The sequence below is a fragment of the Acinonyx jubatus genome, chromosome E4, assembly GCF_027475565.1.
Source record: "Acinonyx jubatus isolate Ajub_Pintada_27869175 chromosome E4, VMU_Ajub_asm_v1.0, whole genome shotgun sequence".
In the NCBI taxonomy this organism is placed as follows: Eukaryota; Metazoa; Chordata; class Mammalia; order Carnivora; family Felidae; genus Acinonyx; species Acinonyx jubatus.
Genome location: NC_069395.1, coordinates 25,784,193 through 25,812,104, shown reverse-complemented (window position 1 = coordinate 25,812,104; position 27,912 = coordinate 25,784,193). Strand labels below are relative to the sequence as shown.

The window sequence follows — 27,912 nt, the reverse complement described above, 5'->3', positions numbered from 1 at the left end:
AGGGCCTTGTGGTCAGGCCCAGCTCCAGGAGGTAGACTACTTCATTCACAGGATTACATGAGGCCAGTCTGCCAGGAGAGTCCTGAGAAACAATTTTGAGTGAAATCAAATTGTGTGTATACACAGGGGCCCTGCAGAAACGTTTGCCCAGGGTCCCTGATGCCCATGGGCAGCTACGCTTTGAGGCCCCGCCATTTGGACCTTCCTCCGTTTCCCATTTTCTTTACCCAATAGCTCTGGTTGCAGATCTCAAAGCAGCCAACTGAAGAGTTCAACATTTTGTCAGTTACCTGGAGGATTCCATCTACCATTAGTGGTCACTCATCCTTTCTGCAAGCATTTATGGAGCACCTACTCTGTGCTAGGGCTGGGAAAGCATGGGGAACAGGATGAATTCCTGCTCTCCCACCTCCCACAAGCTGGAGAGGAGACAGGCAGGTAGGTGGGGACAGTGCAGTGAAGGTAGTGACAGGGCAGGAGCCGTGGGAGCAGAAAAGGCAGTTGCATGTGGCCTCGAATGAGACCTCAGAGGGTGTCTGTGGAGGGAACTGTGGTTCAGGTTGGGGGACGGGACTGGAAGCTACCAAAACTAAGGTTTTATGATTCCTCAGTTCAGATCTGTCCACTGTTTCAGGTAATAGCTGTGCTCACGTCTCCGCCTGTGTCCGACACATTCTCCCTGTCGGCCCCAGAAGGGACCCGAAGGGATCATCCAATCAACTTTTCATTGTTCGGTGGAGGACAGTGAGGAAGTGCCCTGCCCTTGTGAGAGAATTAGTCACGGCACCGGGAGGAACACTGAGATCTTGGGCCTTCCAGTCATCGGACTTCTTCCACCCTATCTCAAGACTGGGACAGGGCCTGAGCCCCCAGAGGGCAGGACACAATCTCCTATTTTTAAACGACCACGCAACCCCCGGAAGGAGTCACAACTTTCTCACGTCCTCAATTCGGGATTCAACAATCCTTCTATCAACTAACGTCCCTGGAGAGGCTACCACAAGCAAGTCTCCCTGGGAACACAGGCTCTCAGGCCCATTTCCGCCTCCACGAAGTCACAGCCCGATGGTGGAGGGGGCATATACAGGACAAAACGTGATACCGTGGGGGCTTCAATTATGATCATTTTCAATGCCAGTGGGCATTTTTTTTTTTTTTTTTTCACCGGCACAGGCCCTGCGAATCGCTCCGCGACGCTCCAGGCGGGGCCCCGAGCATCTTGCCTCCTCCTCCGTCCAGGTCCCCGCTCGGCGCGCGAAGGGAGGGGCTCGAGGGCGCGCACGCAGGGTGTCGGGGGCGCGCCGGCCGTCCGGGGACGCGCACGGGCTGGTCTCTGCCCTAATGCGGCGGCTGGCGGCGAGAGGCGCTGCAGGGGACGCGGGGGAAGTGGCGGCGCCGGCGGCGGACAGCACCGACTGCGCCCGGGGCCGGCACCCGAGCCCTCGGAGGTAGGCGAGCGCGGATACCGGAGAGATGGGGGTGGGGTAGAACGGGGGTCATGGAAACCCAGCTAGCGACACCCCCTCGTTCCCGCCCTCCTCTGTCCGTCTCCATCCCCCGACCTGTCCCCATCCCCCTCTGCTCACATCCCCGTCCTTTCTCGTCCCCACACCGTCACCTGTCCTGAATCCATCCTGTTCTGTGGATATCTGCACCCACCCCCGTTCAGCTCCCACCCCCCTGCCCACCCCAACAGCCTTTCTGTCTCATTGGCCGCCTCCCCTCCTCCTTTCTGCATCCTCGACCTCTTTCCCCTTCCCTTCCGTCCCCGCCTCATCCACAGCCCTGCCCTTATACCTGTTTACCTCCACACCCCACTTGGTATGACCCCATCCCGTCCATCTTTCCTCCCCCTCGCATCAGCCCCTCTCCTTGGCCTCCCCTGTCTTCGTTCCCACCTCGAACCCGCATCCGGGTTCCTGTCTCTCCATCTGCTCCCTCAGTTTCTATCTTCCCCAGGTCCCCCTGCACACCCTGTCCCAGCCCTTTCCCAGCTGCCTCTTGGTTTCCTCCTGCACCATACATAGTCCCTCTCAAGAACCCCAGCTTCCCCCCTTGGCTGTTAGCTGGCCTGCCACCCATCACCTTTCTTTCTTGCCTTTCCTGGTGCTGTATGTAGCCCCACAGCTTGTACTGAGCCCCCATCACCTGCCTTGGGGCCCTCCCTCCTGCTTGGGGAGGCCTAGGGCTCTGAAGGCCCGATGTAGTCTCTGTTGCGGAATCCTCTTATAACCCCTTTCTGCATGTTTGACTCAATTCATGGCTTAGGGGTGAAGGATGCTGAGGGTTCGTAGGCCTCTTGTGTTCCTCCTCAGCCACCCTCTTCCCCTGGCTGTTCAGGTTTGTTTCCTAGATGGACTGGGGGGGGGGGGAGTGCTAAGCATAGGGAATCTAGGTTGGGCAAGAGGCAGGGTCCAAGGGAATGGCTGAGGGCCTCTTCCAAGTCTTGTTCTGAGCCCTGGGATGGAAAGGCCTGGATGAGGAGCCTCACTGGAGCATTGCAGAATTTTGGATTTTAGAAAGAATTCTTCCTCAGCCTCCAAGTCAGCACTTTGGCATCAGGAGCTGTCATGAGTGTGGCCCATGGGCTGGGCTGAGAGAGGGCGGAGTGCTGAATCACCTAGACTCTGGTCCCCATGGCAGCCCCTCTCCTGCCCTGAGCCAGGTTCTGCTCCTGATTCCTTCCTTGGCATTTGGCACTGTGCTGTGTGTGTGTGTGTGTGTGTGTGTGTGTGTTGGACAGAGATGCCTCCTCCCTCAGTCTAGAGGAATGGATGACAAGTGCCCCTTTCCAGCCCGTCTGTCTCCCTGGGATGAGGCCCTGGAATGTCTTATCTACCCTTGGAACTGTGGTGAGCCCTGCTGGGGCCCAAGCAAATCTCCAGCAAGGGCAGACAGGCTTTTGAGACAGGTTGGGCAGGAGTTGAATTGTTTGTTTGGGGCTAGAGACGGGCAGGTTCAGAAGCCACTGAACTTGAGACATAAGGAGAAGCCCAGGGATAATGTATGGAGAGTGGAAGCCCCTGGGCATAGGGGCCATACCAGCTGTGGGAGTCAGGGGCAGGGAGAAGAAGGAAGGCAGAGACCTATCCTCCTCTCTGGTTTGGGGATGATTCGATCTGGTGGGATTGCACTGCAGGAAGAATTGAAGGAAATTGGAGGGGGGGCTCCAATTGAAGTCCAAAACAAAACCTTTTGTTTTGACTGAGTTGACACTTCTTTGTGTGTGTGTTGGGAAACTGATTGCTTTGCTTGCTTTCTTTCTTTCTTTCTCTCTTTTTTGAGTTGGCACTCCTGAGGGATTAATATCTCCCTCTTTGGATTCAGCTGGAAATATGTGTGTGCGTGTGTGTGTGTGTGTGCGTGCGTGTGTGTGTGTGTGTGTGTGTGTGTGTAGATACAGAGAAAGAATGAGAATAACACAAATAAGGAAAGACACTCGTTCACATTTAACTCTACAAATTGTGGTTGCCCCCCTGAAACAGGGAATGACAGCCCAATTCCTGTCTTGGGGACATCAGCTAAATCCCCAAGGCTTAAACTGGAGGTTGAGAGCGCATTGCTGTTGGGTTCTGTCCCGTCGCCATAAGGATCCCTCACTTTAGAAAACCAAGTGCTTGGACTTCAGCTCATGAGCAACAACTCTGTGTGGGACTGAGGCACTGCCTGGCAAGGGAGGGGGTGCATACAGCTAGGGGATGGCTGTCCTCCACTTCGTCACCTTTCTGTGCCCCCTCCCATCATAGGGGGCGGGGCAGGAAGCTTCCCTAGGCATTTCCAGGTCGGGGGAGGAGGCATCACCTGGAGCTGTTGTGGAGAGCTGATTGGATTCAGGTTCTGACGTTGAAATGCTTGATTGGGGCTCAGGTTAAGTGGGGGTGTGGGGGGTGGGGATGGGGATTCTGATAACAATGTTCATACTTTCTAGTTTTGTGCAACGAATCTCACCCCTCATCCTTGTTTGGCATCGCAGAGGCTGCACAGAGATAAACTAAGGCACGTAGAAAGAGGAGCCGGCTCCCGGAGAGCTGGAGCAAGACGTAGCTAGCTCCCTGTGGGCTGAAGCAGATTGGCTTCCGGGGCTGCTGCTTTCAGGGGCACATTGAGCCAGTGGCTGATATCTGGGGTAGGGGAGTTCTGGCTTGGATATCTGAGGGGGAGGTGCAGAAGAGGGTCCTGTGTCTGCAGTGACTGAGGGACAGAATTCCAAGCCCCCATTACGCTGTTGTTGTTGTGACTTGTTCCCTTCCCTTCGCACCACTTTGCTCCAAGACCATCCAAGAACTGGGATGTGAGGATCATCACTTAGTCTTTAGGGGGAAAAATCCTTAGGAAACCAGAAGGGGAGAAGGCAGAGAAGTTCAGTGCTCAGTTGGTTTGGCCTGGAGGCTGTGAGGAGAGGGAAGTGAGAGGAATGTAAGGTCGACTATGTACTTATTTATTTAGCAAATACTAATGAACCCTTGCAGTGTGCTGCTGTGCTCTGTGCGGGATTGTAGAGATGAAGAGTGAGACAGGGTCTGATCTCCCAGAGCTCTCAGTGTCATGGAAAGAGAGACAAGCAAGCAAGCAGACAAATACCATAGATAAGCTTGAACGAGAACATCTGGACAAGGATGTTGGACAGCGGATCTTTCACTCCAGTGGCATCAGCTTCCTCTCCTCCAGAACCATGAGGAGGGCTGGATGATATTACCCAGAATGGTAGGTCAGGGCTGGCCCTGAAGTCGACTGTGAGGAGAAAAGGGTGGAGGAGGAGGTGAGATGAAAGATGTTAGCAGATCCCTGGCTTTAGGGGGAAGAGAGATGTTCCTTGTGCAGCCGAACTTCACTAGGTTCTGCTTTAGCCTGATGAGGGGCACCCAGAAGGCACTCTGGGACAAGATCAAGGCTACTCAGCTCTCCCATGTCCATCTCCTAAGCCCTTGTGTTTTAGGGGCAAAGGGTGGTCTGGGTATGCTTAGAATGTTTAGAGGGAGTCAGAGGAAAAGAGGCCCAGTGTCTGCTCTCTGGGAGCTCCTATCTGATGGGGACATAGCAAGTACGTGTAAAAGTGCATGGTCGGAAATAAGAGAAGTAGAAATACTGCAAGCTCTCATATGTGGGGAAGGGTTTTGGAGTTCTGGGGAGGTCAGAGTCAGTTAGGAGTCACCAGAGAAGTCTGGGTTGGGGGGGGGGGGTTGAAGTGATACTCTTGAGCACAGGTCACCATGAACATCATAGTTGAACTGGGAAGGAATGTAAGGATAGAGACCCTCAGCCTTATCTGTCTGAGGAGCATCCTTCTTCCCCACACACCTAATTTAGTTCATTTCATTAGTGTGTCCTGAGTCTTTGAATATATCCCAGGAACTGTGCTAGGTGTTGGGTGTATAGGTTGAGTTGGAGAGACAGAAATGAAAACAAATAAAAATTCAGTACAAGAAATGCTGTAACAGAGGTTGGATGAGTTCCTAGATTGTAGGAGCATGGCTGAGGGGTCATGGTGGGCAGTAAGACCTGAGTGATTGTACCTTTACTTTGGCTAGAGCATCTTGATGTCAAACTTTTGAGCATTTACTCAAAATACTCAGCTAGAGCCTGCACCTAGCTGCAAGGACAGATGTTGGATGCATATAGCCTGGTCCTTGGGACTGCAGTGGTGGGGGTGGGGTCGGGTGGCCTTTGGGAGTTAATGGCTATGCTGCGCACTTGACTAGGCACTTCTAAAGCTTTGCTGACCTGGGGCGCCAGTCAGATTGTGCCAGCCAACTCAAGAACTCTTGAGCCACCCTCCTTTCCTTAGGTCTTGAGGCAAGCCAAGAAAAATACAAGTGTCATAATAGCCATCGTTAGAGATTGCTTGCTATGTGCTAGGCACTCTATTATGTGCATTATAGCATCATTTTTATTTAATCTTCATAAGGGTTAACCTACTAAAAGAAGTATCATTAGGATCCTGGTTTTATAGATAAGAAAGCAGACTCAGAAACGTTGTTATTTAAGATTGTAGAGCAGGGAAATTGCAGAGCTAGAATTTAAACCTGTATTTGTTTGACATCAAAGCCCATGCACCTCTCCTATGTATTATGCTAAGCTCCCCCTACCCCTGCAGAAAAATAAAAAACTGGGGTGTTTTATTCCACTTGCCCAAGGCTCTCTAGGAAAATCTGTTAGAAAGGCTCAGTTAGCATGCACATTTGGGTACCTACTGTGTCCTTCTGAAGGATACAGAAACATGGTTTCTGCTTTCAAATAGGGAAAGCAGATGCCATAAATGGAAACAGATGACAACTCTTAGGAATAAGGCAAGACAGTATATACTGAAGTCTTCAGACTCTGGATGGTAAAACTTCAGAGGAAGGAGTGATCCCTCAGTCTGTCTGTTGGAGTCTGGGAGGTGATCAGCATAGTTGAAACTATCAGCCTTTGAGGTCAGACAGACTTACGTCCAAACCTTGTCTCTTCCATTTACTGGTGAGGAGCTGCCATTTCCCCATCTGGATCCTGGGGATATCAATATGAACCTTGCAGAGCTGTTACGAGGATTAAATATGATAAGGCAGTGAAGGCCCCAGCAGAGTACCTGGCTGGTAACAAACACTCATCAACTACTAGCTTGAACCTTAAAGAATTGGTAGAAGAGGAGAGTTTTCTAGATGAGGGAACCCACCAGCCTGTATAAACGAAAACTTGATGGGTTCAGGTTCTCTGGGAAAGAAGTGACCTGCCTCATCTGGCCTCTTCTCTCCAGGTCCTTGCAGTAAAATCTCATAGGAAAAGAACAGCATCACGAAAAGAGTGAGGGGCTTATGTTTTACTTCCGGCCCCATCATTAGCAGAGCTTACGTGTGTTTCTCTCTCTCTGGAAAACTAGAAGATTGCTCGAAGTCTCTTGTCCCGGAAGCTCATGTCTCTGGAATTTATGTCAGTGATTAATTTCTTGCCCTGCCCTTCTTCTCCCAATTGTCATGCCTTGAAAAAGTTAGAGGGCCTGGGGTGTGGTGGGCTCATCCCCTTAGGCTGTTGTCAGCCCCTTCTCGCTCCTGCAGCTCCCTTCTCTGGGAAGCAGGTGCCTGAGCATCTGTCTTCTCCTCCTTCACCTGCTCCTCCACACTCCCAGGCTGGGCCAGCCCCTCCTGAAAGGCCTCCCTGGCAGCCCCTCTCCCCGTCATTATGATGCTAATCGTGTTGTTAATTTTTCTGAGATGCAGAAAGAAAGCCCCAATCTGTTCTAATGAATTTAATTAGAGAGGGGCTTGGAGGGCTTCGGAACCTCTTACCAGGATCACAATAAACAGAGTTAACGAGATAAACAGCCTGGGAGATAAACAGCCTGGGATCAGCGGCTCAGGGGTAGGAAGGAAGATTTCCCACTCAGTCCCAGAGCGAGGAAAGTCCCCTGGCACCCAAAGTTGGAGGAAGGCTGTGTGAGCTATTGTCTGTCATGTGGACTTCCTTTTGGGCTGTTTCTGTTGGGCCCACCCAGTCCCATGTATGTAACTTCACACCTAGCTCTGCCCTTCAGTGGCAGATGAACCTCTGGAGAAAGTCCTGTCATTGTCATCATTCTCACCCAATATTTGTTGAGCACCTGCTGTGTGTGTGTAGAGTACTGTGCCATCTTCTAGAGCAATGGGGAGGTTCAGGAGACCCTGTCTCCACCCTAAAGTAGAAACGAGATGTATGTTCAAATATAAGAAGCATCTGCTGATTCCAGACAGTTGGCAGGAGATGATATTGGGCTTGGGTGATCTGGAAAAGTCCCTTGCAAGAGGAAGTACTTGAGGTCTTGAGATACCAAGACTTGAAGACTTAATAATCGGAGCTCCTGGAGTAAGAATAGGAATGTGCAGCAGATCTTTGAGTCAGGATGAATAAATGGCATGGCTTGGGCGGTAGGTGCATTGAATTCATTAGTGAGGGCTATGTCTGGAGCAGTATACTGAGATGTAATTGTAGAGGACCCTGTGTGCTGGCATCTTTACCCTTCTAACCTGGTTGTATTGGAGTCTCCCTGCTTTACTTCCCTGAAAACTTAGGATGGCCGGCTCGGGGAAGGGCCTGAAACAGGATGGTCTTTGTGCTGAGCTCGCTGTCCTGGATCGAGTTTAGGCTAATGGGGGTGGATTGACCAGATGCTAAGTTTTGTTCTCTGATCTTGTGATTTTCTGGGATGAGAGTGAATGGCTGGCAGAACAATTCCAAGGACTTTTCCCGGTGAGAGTTCCCTCCTTCTTTACTGATGCTGGCCAATTTGCTCTGGCAATAGCATTTTTTTGCAAGCAGTCAGTGGAATCTTCCAGTTCCGGGCTCAGTGAGTTTCAGAAGTTGTCTCTTTATATCACGAAGAGTTCCCTGAGAGTGTGTATGTGCGTGTGTGCCTGTGCTTGTGTGTGCATGTTGCCTATGTTAGTGAAATTTTCCCAGCTACCTTCAGATTGTGGTTTGATTTTTATTTTGCAACACAAAAGTTGTTAAACATTTCTGGGCCTTAATTTCTCCAGGTACAAAAGAGGATGAACCATCCTCATATCTTATTGTGTGTAGATCCATAAGCTGAATGCTTTGAGAATCAGATTTTAAACACCAGGAGGTATTATAATATCATTTTGTCAGGACGTATAATATTGAGGTGAAATTTTAAGCACTTCTCTGTCCCCCTTGGAACTTCTACCTGTGAGACTAGCTGGAATTTTATTTTGGGGCATCACCAAAGATTATGTCTTTTGTTCTTTTCCAGAGTCTGTCTGGGCTTATGCATAATTAGTGGTGAAGCTAATACTGCTGTCAGGTGTTGGTTGATCTATACGTGTGTGTTTGTATGAGAGACATTGTTATATTACCCATTGTGTGGTGTTTTTCCACACGGTGGTGGCAACATGTTCTTTGTGAAGGAAAATGCCTTTGAGGCCACAGGCAATTTTCCTATGCTGATGTAGGTGAGGACAGAAATTAGATCTCTTTCTGATCGTCATCACACACTGGGTGGAATTGAAGGCTTTGGGACACATGCTGGGAGTGGAACCAGAGTTCTCTGACTGACTCAAGCCCTGCTGTGCATTGTTTATATATATATAATATATATATTATATATATATATATATATATAATTTGTGGCACCTGCAGTCAGTCTTCAAAGGCTCTACTGTTTGCATAGTACACTTCCAGATGGCTTCTTGTTTTGAAAGAATCCTTAATCTCATAGAATTTTAGAGATGGTTTAGTCCAAGATCATTATTTTACTGATCAAGAAACAGACTCAGAAGGGTTACATATTTTGCTTGTGGCTACATGGCTAGTTGCTGGCAGAGGTAGTTCTTCCATATACTGGACAACCAGGAACTTTAAAAACGACATATAAACCCAGTAATTTTGCAAGACAATAAGTAATTAAGCTCCCTAAAGCATTGTCTAAACCAATAATGCTTTGGGATATCAGAGAAGAGAGAAAATTCATATAGACTAAGTCCTTTGGTAAGGTTTTGAAGAGAAGTGGAGGCTGGTTTGGGGCTCTAGTGATGGACCTAGATAAGTAGGATTTGAATAGGTAGAGGTAAGGAAATGGGCCTTTCTGGTGGGGGAAGGGGGCATAATCAGAGGTTTACAGGAGGAAAGCTTTGGTCAGGCATTGAACTGGCCAGGCTGGAGCAGTGGAAATTATAGCTGCAGGGATGGGCTGGGGCCAGACTGCAGAGAATCTTGACTCTGACTGAGTAGTTGGACTTTTTCTGGGAATTAGTGAGGAGTATTTGAAGCTTCTTGACTGAGTTTGCTCAATGTCTGGGGTGGTGTCTGGGAGGTTGTTCTTCTGAAGGGATGTTTGAGAAAAGGGGAATGCTGGAATTTTTCTTGGGTGCTGGCAGGGAGCTTGCTGCTGTCCAGGGTGCTGACCTGCCCTCTGAAAGATTTTTCTCCCCAGTGATGCCAGGTTAGAAGGTAAAGACAGAGAATGTTTAGAGTAACCCAAAGGGATCTAGAAAACAGTTCTGGCTAGGACTAGGTAGTGTGACTTCGCAGTCCTTGTAATGAAAGCAAAAGTATGGATTGGGGGAGCTAGTAACAGCCTTCTTAAAGAAAGACCACGTGTATGCACATATGCATGCTAAAATGACCCAATTTGTAGCCTTGTAAATTTTGCTTTAGAGTCTTTGTATTTACATGAGAATCTCAGGACATTTCTTCTTTCATTGTGAAAATGCACTCCCTCTACTCAACATCTCAGAGTACCTAAAACCTCTCCAGCAAACATGGAGAGAGCAACAGAAGTTCCCAGAGTACCCTACTCATTAGTTCAAATGAAACATTTAAATGCTTAATATTAGTGCTGTCCAGTAGAGCTTTCTGTAATGATAGAAATGTTCTATATCTGCCCTCTCCAACATGGTAGTCTAGACACATGTGGCTCATGAGCACTTGAAATGTGGCTAATGTGAGAACTGAATTTTTAATTTAATTTAATTTTAAAGGCCATGTGTGACTAGTGGGCTACTGTATTGGGCTGCACAGTTCTAGAGTCAGAACCTTTGAGGGGTGCCTGGGTGACTCAGTTGGTTGAACATCCAGCTCTTGATTTCGGCTCGGGTCATGATCTCACCATTTGTGAGACTGAGCCCCATATGAGACTCTGCACTGACAGTGTGGAGCCTGCTTGGGCTTCCTCTGTCTCCCTCTCTCTCTGCCTCTCTCTTTCTCTCAAAAATAAATAAATAAACATTAAAAAATAAAGAACCCTTGGGTGTCTTCAGCTCAGGGCATGATCTCATGGTTCGTGGGTTCAAGCCCCACATCGGGCTCTGCACTGACAGCATGGAGCCTGCTTTGGAACCCCCATCTCCCTCTTTCTCTGCCTCTCCCTCACTCATCTGTGCTCTCTCTTTCTCTCTCTCTCTCAAAGAAAATAAACATTAAAAAAATAACCCTTGTTACTGGTCTGTCATACCTAACCTTTTAGACATGGAGCAAAGTGGACTTTTGAATGTGGGTGAGTTTGACACATTGCTGGGAAAGCTCCATGCTAAATCTGACTGGAAGTCTGTTTCTGGCTAGAGTTTTTCCCTGGCTTTCTTATCATCACAGTGAGGACAACTATACATGATGTACTGTGGTTTTCCTATTAAGAGCAGAGAGCATGTTCCTTATATTCTGGCTGGGGTCCCAGGGACCTGGTCCGAGACTTTTTGGAGCCTCGAATGGACAAGCAATGCAGTGTGTATGGCTGTGGGGTGAGGTGGCAAACAGATGATATACTATTGTGTTGGATGTTTGTGGGCATCTAGCAGAGAGAAGTTTCTGGTCTTAATCCATCTCCCCTTCTAACTCTAGGCATCTTTACATCCTGTTTGTCTACTTTAGTGAACATGGCCCAGGATGGGGAGTATGGATGAGTGGTAGAGGGACCAGAGGGAAAAAATGCTTAAAAATGCCAATCAGTAAGTAAGTAAGAATAACCTGTCAGAAGACTGGAGTAGAAAATACCCATTGTTTTGGCACATGCTGGTGTCCATAGACATGCCTAACCTTATAAACATGCTCCATTCCCTTGGGTCTCTGGTCTTAGGCTTAGCACGTATAAATCTGATTTCCTAAACCAGAGTGCATGCTTTTTGAAGACGTGCCTTAGAGTTTTCTTGTATTCTCCCACAGAATGTCAATGTGCTGATAGTAATCCTTAATAAACGCCTGCTAGTGAGGAGTTCTTTGTTTTAGCCCGGAGCTATGGGTTTGACTCCTAGAAAATGTGTGCACATGAATACAAATAATATTTATTGAGCCCCTGCTGGGCGTAAGTCTCTGTACTTGGTACTGTGGGCAGCGACAAAGGAGGAGCAGGATGGTAGCCCTCAGTCTAATGAGAAAGCAAAGGCAGGCACGTGTGAAAACAACACACAGACATACAACTAATAGACAGAAACAAAGACAGAAGTGGTAGCAGGGATACGAAGCTGGGAGTGGGTTGCAGGATGCTGGCAGGGCCCAGATTTTGTGTGTGTCTTTGTCTGGCCTTCTCTCGAGGATTCCCTTCTTCATGAAGCGTAGCTGGTACCAGCCACCTCCATGCCTGCAGGGACAGTGCTGCCTTTATGGTTGGCAGGGCAGCTCGCTGTCTCACTGGGGCTGGGCTGAGGCGGTGCTGTCCTGAACTCGCCTCTTCCTTAAAGAGCCCTCAGGAAGGGGGAGAGTGACTGTGTGGAAGGGGAAGAAATTCCTTTTTCTTCTGGTCACTGAAATGGTGACAGTGTCTAGCTCTCAGACTTCCTTCTAGCCACAGAAAAGGGTTTGTTGGGACTCCCGCAGCTCTTGTACACGGAGCCCCATGATGCAGGCCCAGGTGCGGCTCTGGGGGAAACAAGAAAAGCAGAGCTTGGTGGCATGGCTCCCTACAGTCACTTGAGCCCCCCTGCTTTACCCTCAAGGAGTGTGCACTGCCTGGCGGGGAGCAGGTGGGCTATATCTCCCAGCTGGGGCTGGGGCTGGGGCTGGGGCTGGGGCTGGGGCTGGGGCGGGAGGCACTTCTCTGGTTGACTCACTGGAAAGAGCCTGTGCTTTTGCATCCTCTGTGAGCACACAAGTCACCTGGGGTCTTGTTTAAGGGCAGAGGCAGAATGATTAGGTCTGGATTGGGCCCGAGTGTCTGCATTCCTTTCCAGCCCTCAGGTAATGCCAATACTGCCCGTCAGCAAACCACACTCTGATTGGCAGGGCCCTATATGTGGATTCTCAACCTGGAAACATGTTAGTCTCACGTGGGGAGATTTTCAGATATGCTGTGGTGGGGACCCACTCTACAGCCAAATAATTCATAATCTCTGAGAGTTGGATCAAGGCACCAGAATGTCTTAAAAGGCCCCTAAGTGATCTGATATACAGCCGAGGCTGAGAACCATTGGTTTTCTGGATGGTTTTTTCCCTCCCTCTGATATGCTTTCCACCTGGCTGTGCTTTCCTTAGCCCAAGAGACTGTAAATGCCTCAAGGGCAGAGAATGTTACCAGTCAGCATGTGGGTGGTCAGCTCAGTTGGTTACAGCAGGATGTATCACCATATATCACTCTGGCCACGGTTCCCATGGATGTACCATCAGCCATGAGGGATCAAAGAATGTGGCTGGCTTAGAGCAGGCCATTTCTACTCTTGGAGTGACAAGTCAAAGTGGGCACCCAGTCCTGGAACCATGCCTGGAACCGAGTACACTTTCAGGAAATCTATATTGAATGGATGATTATTCCAGTGTGGAATGGCAGAAAGGGCACTAGATTAAGGATCTGAAGACCAAAGGGACTAGGACAAGTTATTTAACCTTCCTTAGCTTTGACTTTCTCAGTTGTAAAATGAGAATAATAATGCTTAGCTAACAGGGCTATTTAAATAGAAAATAATGTAGGAAAAAGGGCTGTGTAAACACTAATGTTATGCAGACAAGTGATTGTGTAAGAATTCATTTTTTAAAGTGGTGAAACTGGGGCGCCTGGGTGGCGCAGTCGGTTGGGCGTCCGACTTCAGCCAGGTCACGATCTCGCGGTCCGTGAGTTCGAGCCCCGCGTCAGGCTCTGGGCTGATGGCTCAGAGCCTGGAGCCTGTTTCCGATTCTGTGTCTCCCTCTCTGTCTCTGCCCCTCCCCCGTTCATGCTCTGTCTCTCTCTGTCCCCAAAATAAATAAACGTTGAAAAAAAAATTTAAAAAAAATAAAGTGGTGAAACTAAGCTATAGGTATTGGTTCCAACTCTTGCTCTGGCAGATCCTTTCAGGTCCCACCATGTGTGCCTCTGTCTACAGAACAGCAAGGGAGCTCAGGGAAGTGCCATTGGCTGGTCACCCACTCTGAGTCAGGGACTGTGTTGGATGTTTGGCTTTTGTCATCTCATTGATTCATCACAGCCCTTGGACCAGGTGTTATGATCCTGATTACACTGAGAAAATGGGGGCTCCGAATGGGAACCAGCTTGCCCCAAGCGGGACAGCTCTGTGTTGCAGAGCTGGGATTGGATCTGATTCCAGAGGCTCCTAATCCTGGCTCATTACCCCCACAGGCAGCTCTGGGTTCCAGCACAGGCTGATGGTGCCTTGGTTTGAGGAGCTTCCTTGTCTGTGGGTCACTTGTTTTGAAGGGTGAGATAAGAGCCTGGGTATCCCAGAAACTCCAGTCTTCTATGAGGGAATGTTTTAGTCGATGGCACCGGAGCCTTCTGAGTCTTGGCCAACGCTGCACTGTAGAGTCACTGCTCGGAATCTGCCTCAGGGCCCGAGGCAGAGGCTGTGTGACATCTTCTCTTGTAGAAGAATCACCATCTGCCCTCATGGTCCCCGCCCTGCTTGATAGAGCCACCAAACCCAGCTCTCCTCTGTTTTGCCTGCCTAAGTTTACCTTTCATTCTGGTACTAAAAGAAAATGGAAACACAAAAGGGGGGACAACGCCATGAGCTTCTCCTATCCACAGGTGTAATGTCAACAGGATATTTTCATCACCTGGTGCTAGTGCTCCCATCCTGGGGCGGGGGGCGGGGGAACCCATCTCCTCCAATGGCATCAGCACAGAGAGGAGGTCCTGTGCCTGCTGTCTTCCTGCTCACCTCTCTAGCTTCAGCTAGAAGTTGCCATGATAACAAGGATGCATCCTGGCAGAAGTCAGTCTGGCTAAGTTGTTCAAAAAAGAGGGGAGAGGGGGGCTGATTCGCATGGTTTGACCAGCTACAGAGGGATCCACCTCCTCCAAGTGCTTGTCTGTGTATTCCTGGAAGCGTTCTTTAACTCAGGGGCATTATCAGGTATTGGCTGAGACTGATTCCATACTGGGAAAACTAGATAGGAAACCCAGCATGACTTCACAGGCACTACAAATATGCCGTGGTGGGCTTTGGGTATAAATATCTCATGCTCCTCACTGAGATGCAACTTTCTGTTCATGTCTGGTCCACATTCATCCTCTTGCTGTGCTCTAATTTGGCCGATTTCTCTCTTATGTATTCCATGAAATTCTGTGCTGGGTTGTTACTTTCCTGTATCAGGGCCAGTATTACAACACCCAAAACTTTCTTAAGCTCTGTGAATTGTCCAGAGTTTAAAGTACAGAGTGTATGTCCACTGTGTTGCTTCGATATTTTTTCTGCTTAATCCTCATTTATTTTTTAAGCCATTTGGGCTTTTTCTCTCTCTCTTTTCTCTTTGAGTGTCCCCAGGGTTTTCTGTGTCTGAGAACCGTGCTTCCTGTCTGTGGTTCTGCATGGTCAGCACGCTGCCTGTTTGGTAGGAATAAAGATTCTCAGTTAGGCCTAGGCTAAAAATGAATCCCCTGTCACCTGGAAGGCTGGCTACCAATGACGCCTTGTTGTAACACCATGAAATGCCCCCAACCAACTGCAGGGATTTGGGGTCTTTTCACTCAAAAGACTATGAAGGCTGTGTGCCTGGGCCTTACAGGAAGGTTCTAGAAAGCTGGTGTGAGAGCGAGTTCAGGGTCTAGATCAGGTGCTGGCCCCATTCTGAGTCAGATTGGGAAAACCCTGTCTGAACATATCCTCTGGGTTGTTTGTGTTCTGAAACCTTGAGAAATAAAGAGAGAGCTCGTAGATGGCACCCCAAGAAGTTGCAGCTGGGGCTTCTGAGAGCAAGAATGCCTTGTTTCTTAATGGGCTTGTGACATCATCCGGGGCCTGCCCAGATGCTGGCATGTCAGAGATAGACCAAAACGGGCCAAGGAGCACTCAGAGGTGGCTAAAGATACTCTGCTGGCTTGAGTATGTTTGCTCCTGATCAATTGTCTGCTTCCTCCCCTTTCTTCCTTCCCCGGGTTTGTTTTTCCCAAATCCCATTGTGGAATGTCCAAGGGCATGCGTTTGCTCTTGGAAGGGGAAAATAGCACAAGAAATCAGGTTCTTTGTTCACTAGTTGTATGACCTTTGGCAAATGACTTAAATCTTCCCAACTTTTCATCTGTAAACTGGGGAGTTAAGTGCTGCTTTCCCTGCATGGAGTTGTTAGAATGAAATTAGATAATGCACCTTTGCCCAGCACCTGCCAAGTAAGAAGTGGCCCATGAAAGTGAGTTCTGGATACCTCCCCCTCCTTCCTTATAGTAGCTTCGCGCCCTGCCTTATTCTGGTAGCCCTAATGCCTTGCGTGAGCAATAGAAAATATTTTTGAACCTCAGAAAGGTGCTCAGTTGTGTGCCAGGTACCGTGAGAATTATAGGGAGAAGAAGCGGCAGTCTTCGCTGGTACCTTGGTATTCTAGTTGCAGTGTAGCAGAGGGAGTTCATTTACTCTATGGCAACCTGGACAATTTCAAGGAGGAGATTTGGAGCAGAACTTCGAAAGATGCATTTCTCACTCTTTCTCTGCTCCAGCAAGCTTGTTAGGGAGTGCCTCCAAAAGTGGAGTGGGGGGAGCAGAAATTGGGAAGAAATGGACTGTCTTGTTATCCTCAAGACCAAATTTCCTCATTTTCATGCTGGCCACACCCACAGGGCAAATGGGTAGCAGGGAGGAAGGGTGACTTTTCTGAGGCTCAGAGATGGTGAGGAAGCGAACACCAGGTTAATCAGCAAAACAGAAGTAGATGTGAGATGCATATCTGAGGCCTGGGAATGTGAGTTCATGTCTCATAATCCATTTTGGTCCCCTTGTCTTCCTCTGATCTAACTGTATCCTTATCATACCCCTGGCCACACCAACCAGGAATATATCATTTCCAGGTGAGGAAATCAAAGCAGAGAGTTGGGTGATCAGTTGAGGAAGAAGCATGAATCAGGGCAGAGTCAAGGCCATGTATCCACCTCCTGACTCTTGGCCTATGGATTCCTAGTCTAGCTTTCTCCTGGACTTCTCCTGTGACTCAGGTCTCAGCTGGTGTCTAGCATAAGGCAGCCCTGGATCCCTGGGTGGGGGATGGAGAGCAATCCATCCAACACAAGACCTCTTCCAGTTCAAGCAGCGTTGGTCCAGAATACCATGTGACCATCACTATACCCTGCCAGCTCTGGCTGGGTTTCAAGTCCTAGTCTCAACAGCCACGGGACTTGGTGGCCAGGCCTGGGAAGAGCCCATTGTCTTCTTGCATCATCACTGGTTGTGTGGCTGCTGGCTAGCTTGCTTGTTCATTTTCTATTTGTTTTGTGCAGGCTGCTCTGAGCCCTATAGTCAGGCACAGCTGGGTAGCTGGCACCTGCTCAACCTTTGCCCCAGTCTATCATAGAATTCTCCATGGTACCGATGGAAGACCCCTGACTCTGTGCTGTGTGTGTGTGTGCGTGTGTGTGTGTGTGTGTGAAAGAGAAGATGGGGAAAGGAAGGTGTAAAGCTTCCTGAAATAGTAAGAGACCTCTTTCTCCAGTGGCACCTGGTTCTGGGTTGAAAGAACCAGGACAGATATGTAGCTGTCTCTTAGGAGCCCCCGTGGTTTTCTTCTTGCAGACGTGTGTAAGTGGACCATGGCTAGCAGCCTGACCAGCAGCGGGAGGACAGGAGGTGTGCTGTGTTCGAAGCATGAGTGGCCCGTGACCTCTCCCATCCCTGGTTATTGTCATAGCCAGAACAGTAAAGAAGAGTGAGGCTAGGATAATGGCAGCTACCAGATAGAGCCGACTATATACTAGGCAACGTGCTGTGGGCTTTTAACACTTCACTTCACTTATGACGTATTTTCAGTAGCCTTGTTTTACAGGAACGTGAAGCCCATGTACTTGAGCGGCTTTTTCCTGAGGTCTCTCAGCTAGTATACTGTGCAGTTAGGGCTTCAACTCAGATCCTTCTGATTCCAATCAGATTTCATCTGATAGAGCTCTTAACGTCCATGCTGTCGTGAACACTGAGAGGATCCTTCCCAGCCACAAACTCCACTATAACTCTGAGTAGAGACCCTATTCCCTCCTGCTGGAGTAAGAAATGCACAGGTATGAGAAGCTGATAGATTCCTGGGTTATGAGGAAGCCCTTTAGTATCTCATGAGATTCTTAGAAGTCTGGGCTTGGGGAGACTTTGGGACCTCGTTATGTCAGGTCCCTCATTTTTCATAGGAGGAAATGAAACCCAAGGAAGGGCCTCACTCAAAGCTGTGCAACAGCCCAATGGCAAGCCAGGGGCAGAACCCAGCCTCCCAGCTGTTACCCAGGAATTTCTCACCACCTGTCTTCTTGTAGAATAACTTTGCTGCCCCACGCCCCACCAGTCGTTTACCCGAGATGACAGTGTAAGACAGTATGGAGGAAGGAGGGCCAGACCGAATTCTCTTTTTACCACGGGGCTGCTGACTTGCTCTGAGCTGCAGAGGCAGGGGGGCGTCCCAGCTGGCCCTTTCCCTGAGAATCCACCAGCCTCCTTTCCTTTATGTCTCCTCACCCACTGGTGCTCTTGGGAATTCCAGGGTTTGTAGAGGACTTGTCTCCCTCCTGCCACTTCCCACTCCCTTCTACCCATCCTTTCTAGAAAATCCTGCAAACCCTGTAGGTCACGAGTGACTCCTTCTAGCCCCATGTTCGATGTACCTCCATTTCCACTTGAAGACAAGCCACTTTATATTTTGCTTCTTTCCCTATAGACAGTAGCCATGGGGAGCAAGGAGCGGGGGCAGTTTTCAGGATCGTCTGTTTGTCCTGTTTTGAGGTGAAACCTCACAGGATCTCTAGAGGCAGAGGAATTCAGCTGTTAGTCACAGTTAGGATGCTGATAACATAAATTCAAAGATGGGGTGGAGGGCAGTTTGGGGTCTTGGGGACCCACCTCTGGCTCCGCCTTTGTCTTCCCAAGAATGCACTGGACACAGTGATAATTTCCCCATTTCCTAGAGGGACACACTGAGACTCGGAGGGAAGAATTTATCCTGGAGAATTCATCCTCTCCTTGCCACCCGCTTTTGGCCAGGAACTAACGCCTAACACTACCCCTTAGAAGGTCGCCAGGGACTCAGTGAGTTGAAGGCAATCCCCTTTGCCATTACTTTTTTGGTAATTTTTATTAAAGTAAAGCATGTAGTAAAGTACACTTTACTATACTTTTTATTTCTTTTTTTTTATATGAAATTTATTGTCAAATTGGTTTCCATACAACACCCAGTGCTCATCCCAGCAGGTGCCCTCCTCAATGCCCATCACCCACTTTCCCCTCCCTCCCACCCCCCGTCAACCCTCAGTTTGTTCTCAGTTTTTAGGAGTCTCTTATGGTTTGGCTCTCTCCCTCTCTAACTTTTTTTTTCCTTCCCCTCCCCCATGGTCTTCTCTTAAGTTTCTCATAACATCCACATAAGAGTGAAACCATATGGTATCTGTCTTTCTCTGTATGACTTAGTTCACTTAGTGTAACACTCTCCAGTTCCATCCACATTGCTACAAAAGGCCATATTTCATTCTTTCTCATTGCCACGTACAATTCCCTTGTGTGTATAAACCACAATTTCTTTATCCATTCGTCAGTTGATGGACTTTTTATTTCTTAAACATTAGTTTTCTGGTTATAAAGGTAAAAGTTGTAAAATTGAAAACAAACAAAAACTCCACAAACAAGAAAGCCTGATCATTTGGAAATGGCAACCATTAAGATTTTATGGGTGCGTTTTCAGTTAATCTTGTTCTGACTTGAAGGTGTTGCTAACGTTGGCTGTAGGGGTCGGGGAGGATACAGACAGGGGCTCACGGAGGGTCTGGGTCTGTTGCCCTCCTAGGACGTTTCACTGCTGCCAGGCTACAGACCCCCTTCTGATCCTTCACCTACAACTGAGAAACACTATCACTCTTGCCCTGACTGCTAATAAGCCAGATAATCAGTGATAACACCATGCAGGCCATTATTTATTGAACAGCCTGCATTGTTTAAAACACAAAAGTCCGGTCTGACACATTGGGATGAGAGTCCTGGAGTGCCTGGGGGCAGGCATGTCCCCAGGGAGACCAGTTGGCCGGGGGGAAATGCTGTGTGTTTGCACACATCTGAACTGGTGTCTGCCTCCAGCCTGCTTCTTAGGCTTCTATTCTGGGCCTATAAGCGAGGCTCGGAGGGTGGCAGCCAGGGCTGGGAAGATACGGCCTTATTGCTGGCCACATGTGTGTCTGAGCCTCCCTACTGAGATCTGCTGGGCATGGAATTCTTTGATGTGAAGCGCTCAGAGGAGCGTTTGGTGCTGCAAAAGCTCAGCAGGTGTTTGCTGTTGTCGTGCTCACCTCCTTGTGCTGGCTGGGCCAGAAACCCTCAGAGCTGCAACGGACCTTAAAGACGGGCTAGTCTGTGATGCTCAGACTTCACCCTGCATCAGAGTCCCCTGGAGGGCTTGCTAGAACACAGGTGGCTGGGCCCCACCTTCATGGTTTCTGAGTCGGGAGGTGTGGGGTGGGCCCAAGAATACGCATTTCTGACAATTCCCAGGTGATGCCGCTCTTGCCGGTTCAGGGCCCACACCCGGAGAACCACTGAATCCAGTCACTTTTGTAAGCAGGGGCCTGCTACGGTCTGAATGTGTACATCCCTGCAAAATTTGTATGTTGAAAATCTAATGCCTGAGGTGAGGCGTTAGAAGGCGAGGCCTCTGGGAGGTGAGCAGGTCATGTGGGCAGAGCCCTCGTTCATGGGGTAATTGCAATTACAAAGGAGACCCCAGAGGGCCAGGTCACCCCTTCCAGCAAGTGAGGGCACAGTGAGAAGTCAGCAGTCTGCAGCCCAGAAGAAGGCCCTCGTGGAAGCTGATCACGCTGGCACCTGATCTTGGACTCTCAGCCTCCAGAACCGTGAGAAATAAATTTCTCTTGTTTCCAAGCCACCTAGTCTGGCGTTGAGTTATAGCAGCCCAAACGGACTGGGACAGGGCCTGAGGGAAAATAATAATGGTCTTAATACTGTTTGGTTTCAGAGCTGGGATCATACCCAGGTCTCTGGATGCCCAGCCCAGTGCTCCAGACATATTGTCCATATCCTGGTCACCTGTTCTCTGGGGATTTCCAGCAACTGCATGGTAAGGGACAGTTTTCCTGACAAGACTGAAACTGTCCCGACTTTATGGAAAGTGGGGGACAAGAGCAGGCAGTGTACGACTTGGGACGGGGGGCACCGAGAACACAAACCCTGACCCTGCTACAACTGCATCCATATATTCATCCGATAAACATTTACTGTGTATCTCCCGTGGGAAAGAGCTGGGCCTGGCACTGGGTGGGGTAACCAGGCAAACAGGACACAGTCTGAGTTCTAGGGCCCTTTTCCCGTCTCGTCCTGTCTGGTCCCTTGACCTTGCCTTACCCTTGAATGGGCTCCGGTGCACACTGAGAGGAGGGCGCTCAGGCCCCCCGATGCCAACCCTTGCTCTGTTCGCACTTGCCAGGTGACCTCCACCCAGCCTTTCTCTCCAGGCCTCAGTTTCTTCATTAGAAAATCCAGTGTGGCCCCGAGTGAGGTGATGGTTAAACAAAACTCCTCTCCCAGCCTGTGATTCTAAAGCTCTGGGGGTTCTCCAGGGGCTAAAATGGCACCTGACTCCAGCTCAACTGATTAAAACCTTTATTCCATTTTCCCCTCCTTACTGTGAAACAGATTGGGGCTGTCCTAGCGTGCGAAGTGTGACGCGTTCCAGGAGATCGGGTGGTATGCTATGTGCCAAACAGAGCCGCCGACTGACTGCAGGGGTGGGTTTGGCCTCTGGGTTTTAATTTGCTTTTCGTCTTAGCCATCTATTGTTTAGTTTATCCGTGATGAGCCATGAATGGAGATGGGAGACATATGGAACCTTACAGAGTTAATGAGGAGCACGATGATGATGATAATAATAATCCTGCAAATTTGTCTGATCATTATGGTTACCAGATTGTATTCACCGGACCAGAGTTTTTATATAGCACATCAAGATGTTTCCAGTATTCAAAAAAGTGATAATTATACTGGAAGTAGATTTTCATTCACTGAGAATAAACACTGTCTACACCGGTAACAGAGAAGTGCATGTAAATCAGTCTGAAGGCTTCTCTCTTTGAGAAAGAAAATTTTAAAACTTACAGAGGACCAAGGGTAAGAATTTCCAACTTCAGGATGGGAGAGCAGCGTTTGACTTTCAAAAAAAAAATTTTTTTTTAACATTTATTATTGAGAGACAGAGAGACAGAGAATGAGTATGGGAGGGACAGAGAGAAGGGGAGACACAGAATCCGAAGCAGGCTCCAGGCTCTGAGTTGTCAGCACAGAGCCCGACGCGGGGCTCGAACTCACAGACCGCGAGATCCTGACCCGAGCGGAAGTCGGATGCTTTACCGACTGAGCCACCCAGGCGTGCCAGTGCTTGTCTATTTTTATACCTCAACATTTGATTAAATTATTTTAATGGAATTTGATCCCCCAGGGCTGACATAATATAATGCGACATCTACAAATGTGTTAACAAATCATGCTGCTTCTTCTCTAGTTAATCCGAACTAAATTGGACAATCTGTGCCACCTGCGAAATGAGGGGGAAAGTCGAATTTGTGCATGTGATAGCCATTATTAAAGATTGTATTAAAACTACATGTTATAAAATTTATAGTAATGGAAACTTGGGTGGCTCAGTCATTTGAGCGTCCAACTCTTGATTTCAGCTCAGGTCGTGATCCCAGGGTCATGGGATTGAGGTCGTGGGATCGAGCCCTGCATCAGGAGCCTGCTTAGGATTCTCTCTCTCCCTCTGCTCCTCCCCTGCTCACGCTCACTTGCTTTCTCTCTCCCTCTCTCTCTAAAATTAAAAAAGAAAGAAAGGAACACATTATAATAACAAGCTGACCTAAAATGGCATATTTTAAACTTCAGAACATGCAAAAATAACCAAATAATGTTAACATTTCCTTAGGGTGATTACAAGCTAAAGGATGGAAAGCATTAGCAAGAACAATCTCTGAGATTCCTTCTGGCTCTGACACACTAGGGTTCTAGAATAGCGCAGGCTCTGAAAACCATGATGAAGAACAGGAGAGTGTAATAATTTGGCTGAGGGTGGGGGACACAGTGTGCCCCCTTCCCTGCCCGCTGTTGTTGGAAATGGGATTAGACACGTTCTTTGAAAGTCCAGATGTCAGAACTGTAATCAGAGAGCAGCCTTCTGTCCAGTTTACCCAAAAACTGTCTAACCATAAGAATCACCAGATCGTAGAGTGGGAAGGGACGTTAGACATCACCTGGTCTCTTAGCGCTGCCCCCGAACAGAAAGGGGAGTGAGAAGCCCCTTGAGGATTGAGTTCTGGGTTTTCGGGTGTGTTTAAGCTGAGGCCGGTTGACTTCATAGCTGGGGTGATGGCCTGCTCTGTTGGCCTCCATGGCTGGGGCCTGCCAGGGAGGCTCAGAAACCAGGTCAGCCAGGTGGACCTTACACCCTTTTTTCTCTCTCGCCAGCTGCAGGTTGTCTTTGCTAAAGGTCAGTCCGTGGACAGATGAGCTTGGGGCCTGGTCCTAGGACTCCCAGGAACCCTGCTGTGGCACTGTGGGGACGCTCACTGGCCTTGTCTGGTGAGCTAGCTGGTGTGTCTTAAATGGCATCAGATTTTGGTTACATGTTTGGGGGAGAGGAGGCAGCAGCCTTTGGAAGAGTCACGGATGGCCTGGTCTGGAGGAGGGGCCCTTGGACTTGGGCTCGGGACACACCTGAGGCCTCACCCGGGCCAAAGCCTCCTCTGCACTGTCAGTGGACTCCTCCTCCGTGCCTCTTCCTTGCAGCCTGGCTCGCTGCTTATGACCACCTTAACAGATGGGAGCAATGCTACAGAAAGCCCAAACCCCAGATAATCTACAACCTACATTTGGTTTAGGAGCAATATTTATTTTTACACAGATTAACCTTCCTGGTTTGTCTTTTGTTGAGGCTGAAAACAAATGCTTTTATATACTCGGAGTTCACAGCAGAGGTAGGTAGCCTAGAAGGCACTCAGGCTCAGAAAATAAGCTGGCCTTGGTCCAAACATTTGCTGCAGATAATTGATTGCTTTTAGTTCCCCATAATCACATTAGCTTATATTTTTATGTTAATCCTTTTCAACTTTGGTCATTTCCTATGTGTGCGTGTGTGCGTGTGTGCACGTGTGTGTGCACGTCCCATTGTCCCTACTCCATTTAGGCTTGACTCGCCTCCTGGAGCCCTTGCCAAGACCTTCCTTCTGCACCTGTCTATAGCAGGGCTCAGGAACTGGCTCCCTTACTATTTTGGGGGTGCAGTTAAGATGAAGCCAACGGAAGCATAGGGTGTGTAACCCTGAGCCACTTCTTCGTATTCTGTTCCTGTCTAGGGGAGACATTTGCTGTGTATGTATGTATCCTGAATACAACTGTCCATACAGCCCATACCTCCTGGTATTGTGTCAAACCCGTGCCAGCCCCTCCATATCTCACTGGCAAGTTGAGAGAAGTCTCTGATGCTCTTGGCTTGCCCACTTGGAGAGTGCGAAGAGGGAAGGGAATCCCCATGGCGAGGGTGTGAATGAGTTTCTCAGCTGGGCTTCTCGGGACACACCCTCTCTGCTTGCTGCTCCCACTGTGGGGTGAGGGGAGTCTGCTAGGCATACTGATACCTGCTGGCAGTGGGGAGCTCCCTGAGGGACGGGGGAAGGGCTGGAGAGAGGTGGGCTGCAGGAGAGCTGATTGGCTTCTCTGCTCTTCCTGTCTAGGGGCTCTGGGCAGGCTTCCTGACTGTCTCTCAAACCTAGACTAGACCATGAGCATAATCTTGCAGCTAGATTGTTCACTGACTGCCATTAGGCTGACCATTCCCTGCTCCCACCCTCTAGCCTTTCTGTCTGACCTCTTCATAGACTCAGCAAGAGCCAAAATCCTTAGAGTCCTCTCGTTCATTCCCTTCCTTGGGCGGTGGGCTCATCCAGGGGACCTGTGAGTTGGGGCTTGTGTGTGGGCAGCCCACTTTCCTCCATTTTCCCCACGCCAGGTCCCTTCATTTTGTGGCCGACATTTCACACAGCAGTTGAGTGCCTGTCTTGGGGGAGGGGGCCAGCTCCACATGTGGGAGCTTGACCGAGACACTGGAGCCTGGTTGGGCTGCCGCCTCCCACCCTCCTCCTGACCTGGGAAATCCTCTAAGCTGACCTAATTACCTGCAGTGAGGGACAGCATACTGATTCCCAGCAGGCTTGCAGTTCGAGGAGGGAGGGCGTCCTCGGACGGGTGGGTGTATGCCACTCTGGGATTAACCTTCCGGTTGCTGCTCTTTAGGACAAGTGTCTCCTTTCACTCTGCCATCCTTAGGAGTGGTTCCAGGCCAGGCAGCCCTCCCCTCGACGCTCCTTCATCTCAGCCACACAAGGAGCCACAGTCCCAGTTTAGCACAGACCGGCCCGGCCCAGGGGCATTTCTGCACCTCTGTCTTGGCAGGGGATCATCGGGTGATGGTGTGTTTAGCCAGAAGCCCTGGTCTTTTCTCCGCCAGGGTCCCCTCCCAACCCTGTCTGAGCAGGAGCCGTTGAGTCCCCTGATGAAGTCCTTGGTGAGAAGCTCTTTTCCACCACCGCCTCTCTGGGGCTGAGAGCTGCTCTTCCAGACCCACCGCCTTCTGAGAATGCGTTCTAGAGGGTTGGCGTGCAAGGCACGTTCACCCAGCTCATCCAACAGCTGTCGAGCACGTGCATTACCGATAGTGTGTTACGTTATCCCATGCTTTACAGTGTGCAGCGTTCTTGTATCTGCAGGGCCTCCTATGTGCTTCCTTACAGCCCTGTGAGGACTCCGGGAGCCTGGATGAAGGCCTCTGGGACTCAGGCTCAGTGAGTGAGTGAGGAATAGAGCCTGGCGTGTCTTAAATGGCATCAGAATTTTAGTTACATGTTTGGGGGAGAGGAGGCAGCAACCTTTGAAGGAGTCATGGATGGCCTGGTCTGGAAGAAGGGCCCTTGGACTTGGGCTCGGGACACACCTGAGACCTCACCCGGGCCAAAGCCTCCTCTGCACTGTCAGTGGACACCTCCTCCGTGCCTCTTCCTTGCAGCCTGGCTCGCTGCTTATGACCACCTTAACAGATGGGAGCAATGCTACAGAAAGCCCAAACCCCAGATAATCTACAACCTACATTTGGTTTAGGAGCGACCTGTTGGATGTCCTCCTGACTCCACCAGTGGGCTGTCCTAGGTCCGCATTAGCAGCGGACAGGTAAAGCATGTGTAGGAGACTGAGTCCCTTCCTCAAGTTTATAATTTCATTGTAGGAGTAAGATCTACACCTGCAGAAAAAGACTCAGGAACGCTATTCTGTGCTCGGACATAACTGAGTATAACTGGGAATCGCTGGGCAGTAATGGGATTAGGAGGGAGAAAGGCCATTATTGACTGGAGTCCTTGGGGAAGGCTTTGTGGAAGAGGCAGGCTTTGAGGGGGACCTTAAAAGATCAATATTTTGACATATGGAGAAGAAGGAGAGAGATTTTTAGGAATAAGGAGGCTTGGGGAGGAGGCTTCGAACTGCAGGGTGAGGTGTCTCTGTGGAGTCAGGGGAGCCGGAGTGATACCTGACTGTGGAGGGTTGAATTCCAGGCTCTGAATCAAACCTAGTTACACTCAAAACTGGAAGGAAAGAGGCCAGAGCTGCTCAGGAGAGTGCTTAGCAGAGAGACACAGTTCTAACCCGGCCTTGCTTGGGAGCATGCTATCTCCCTGGCCCTCCAGCCTTCGCTGCCCGGGGCCCCAGCCCGGCTGCCGTGAGCCCCGGAGCCTCCACTTGCTGATATGACTGGCCACGCGGCAGCTACTATGGGACCGGCCAGTGAGGCAGCCGGAATGGAAACCGTGCGTATCTGGGACTGGCCGTGAACGAATCTTCAGGAGGGAGGAGTAGAAGGAGAGTATTTGCTAAAGACCATTTCTGTTGGGCCTTTCATGTATGTTTGTCTTGTTCACCTTCACAAGGACACGACGAGGACACTGTAATTATTATTTTCTGTTTGCATGGGGGAAACAGAAGCTCAGAGGGATGAAAGTATCTTGCCCTTCTCTACACCGCCAATAAATGGCTCTGGTCTGTTTGGCGACAATAGGCTGACACTCTGGCTCCCTGCTTGTAACAAAAATGAAAAGTGGTGGCCTTTCTCCTCAAGGACTTCTAGTCCATTTGGAAGGATCAGTTAAAAGCCAGAGTGTTGGACAACAGAGGGGAAAAAAAGTGAACACAGAGACAGAAAATGTTAGCAGCGGGGAGTCAGGGTGGGAGAGCTACCTTGAGCTGGTGCAGACAGAGCTCCACAGACAAAGCTGGGCTTCAAGGACATCAGTGCGGGCTGCTAGACAAGGAGGAGACCAGTCCTGGCAGGGATGGTCACAAAAGTGCCAAGGAGAGATGAGAAGAGTGTGTGTGTATGTGTGTGTGTAAATGTCTGTCAAACATACACAAAGGTAGAGAGCCTGGAATGATCTCCCATGCGCCTAATGCTTAACTTAAAAAAATGATTCAGGTGCAATTTGCATGGCATAAGATTAACCGTTGAAAAATGTGTTAATATTTATTTATTTTTGAGACAGAGAGAGACAGAGTGCCGGCAGGGGAGGGGCAGAGAGAGAGGGAGACACAGCGTCCGAAGCAGGCTCCAGGTTCCGAGCTGTCAGCACAGAGCCCGACGCAGGGCTCGAACTCACAAACCGCGAGATCATGACCCGAGCCGAAGTCGGCCGCTTAACTGACTGAGCCACCCAGGCGCCCCTAAGAGTAACCATTTTAAAGTGAACAATTCAGTGACGTTTGGTAGATACACAGTGTTGTGCCGCCACCACCTCTCTCTAGTTTCAATACTTTTTCATCACCCCAGACCCCATACCCATCAAACCCTCGCTCCCCCTTTCCCCTTCCCCGACCCCCTGGCAACCACTGATCTGCTGTGTGTATGCATTTGCCTGTTCTGGGCATTTCGTGTTAAAGAACTCATACACTGTGGAGCCTTTTGTGTCTGGCTTCTTTCACTTGGTTTTCACTAATCCATGTTGTAGCAGGTGTCAGGACCTCGTTCCTTTTTGCG

General features: G+C 49.5%; 1 protein-coding gene across 18 annotated transcripts in view; it reads left to right on the top strand.

Annotated features, from left to right (window-relative positions):
- Nucleotides 1-1,188: 1,188 nt before the first annotated feature.
- The window catches only part of NFASC (neurofascin), a 181,378-nt gene continuing 154,654 nt past the window's right edge, over nt 1,189-27,912 (top strand). For 2 of the 18 annotated variants that reach the window (XM_027074845.2, XM_027074840.2), the window contains exon 1: nt 1,207-1,448. In XM_027074845.2, coding sequence (XP_026930646.1) covers nt 1,342-1,448 — 107 coding nt within the window. In that variant the 5' untranslated portion in view covers nt 1,207-1,341. Of the gene's footprint in view, nt 1,449-27,912 lie in introns of all 18 variants that reach the window. The other 16 variants (XM_027074846.2, XM_027074842.2, XM_027074844.2 and 13 more) reach the window with 13 other exon arrangements.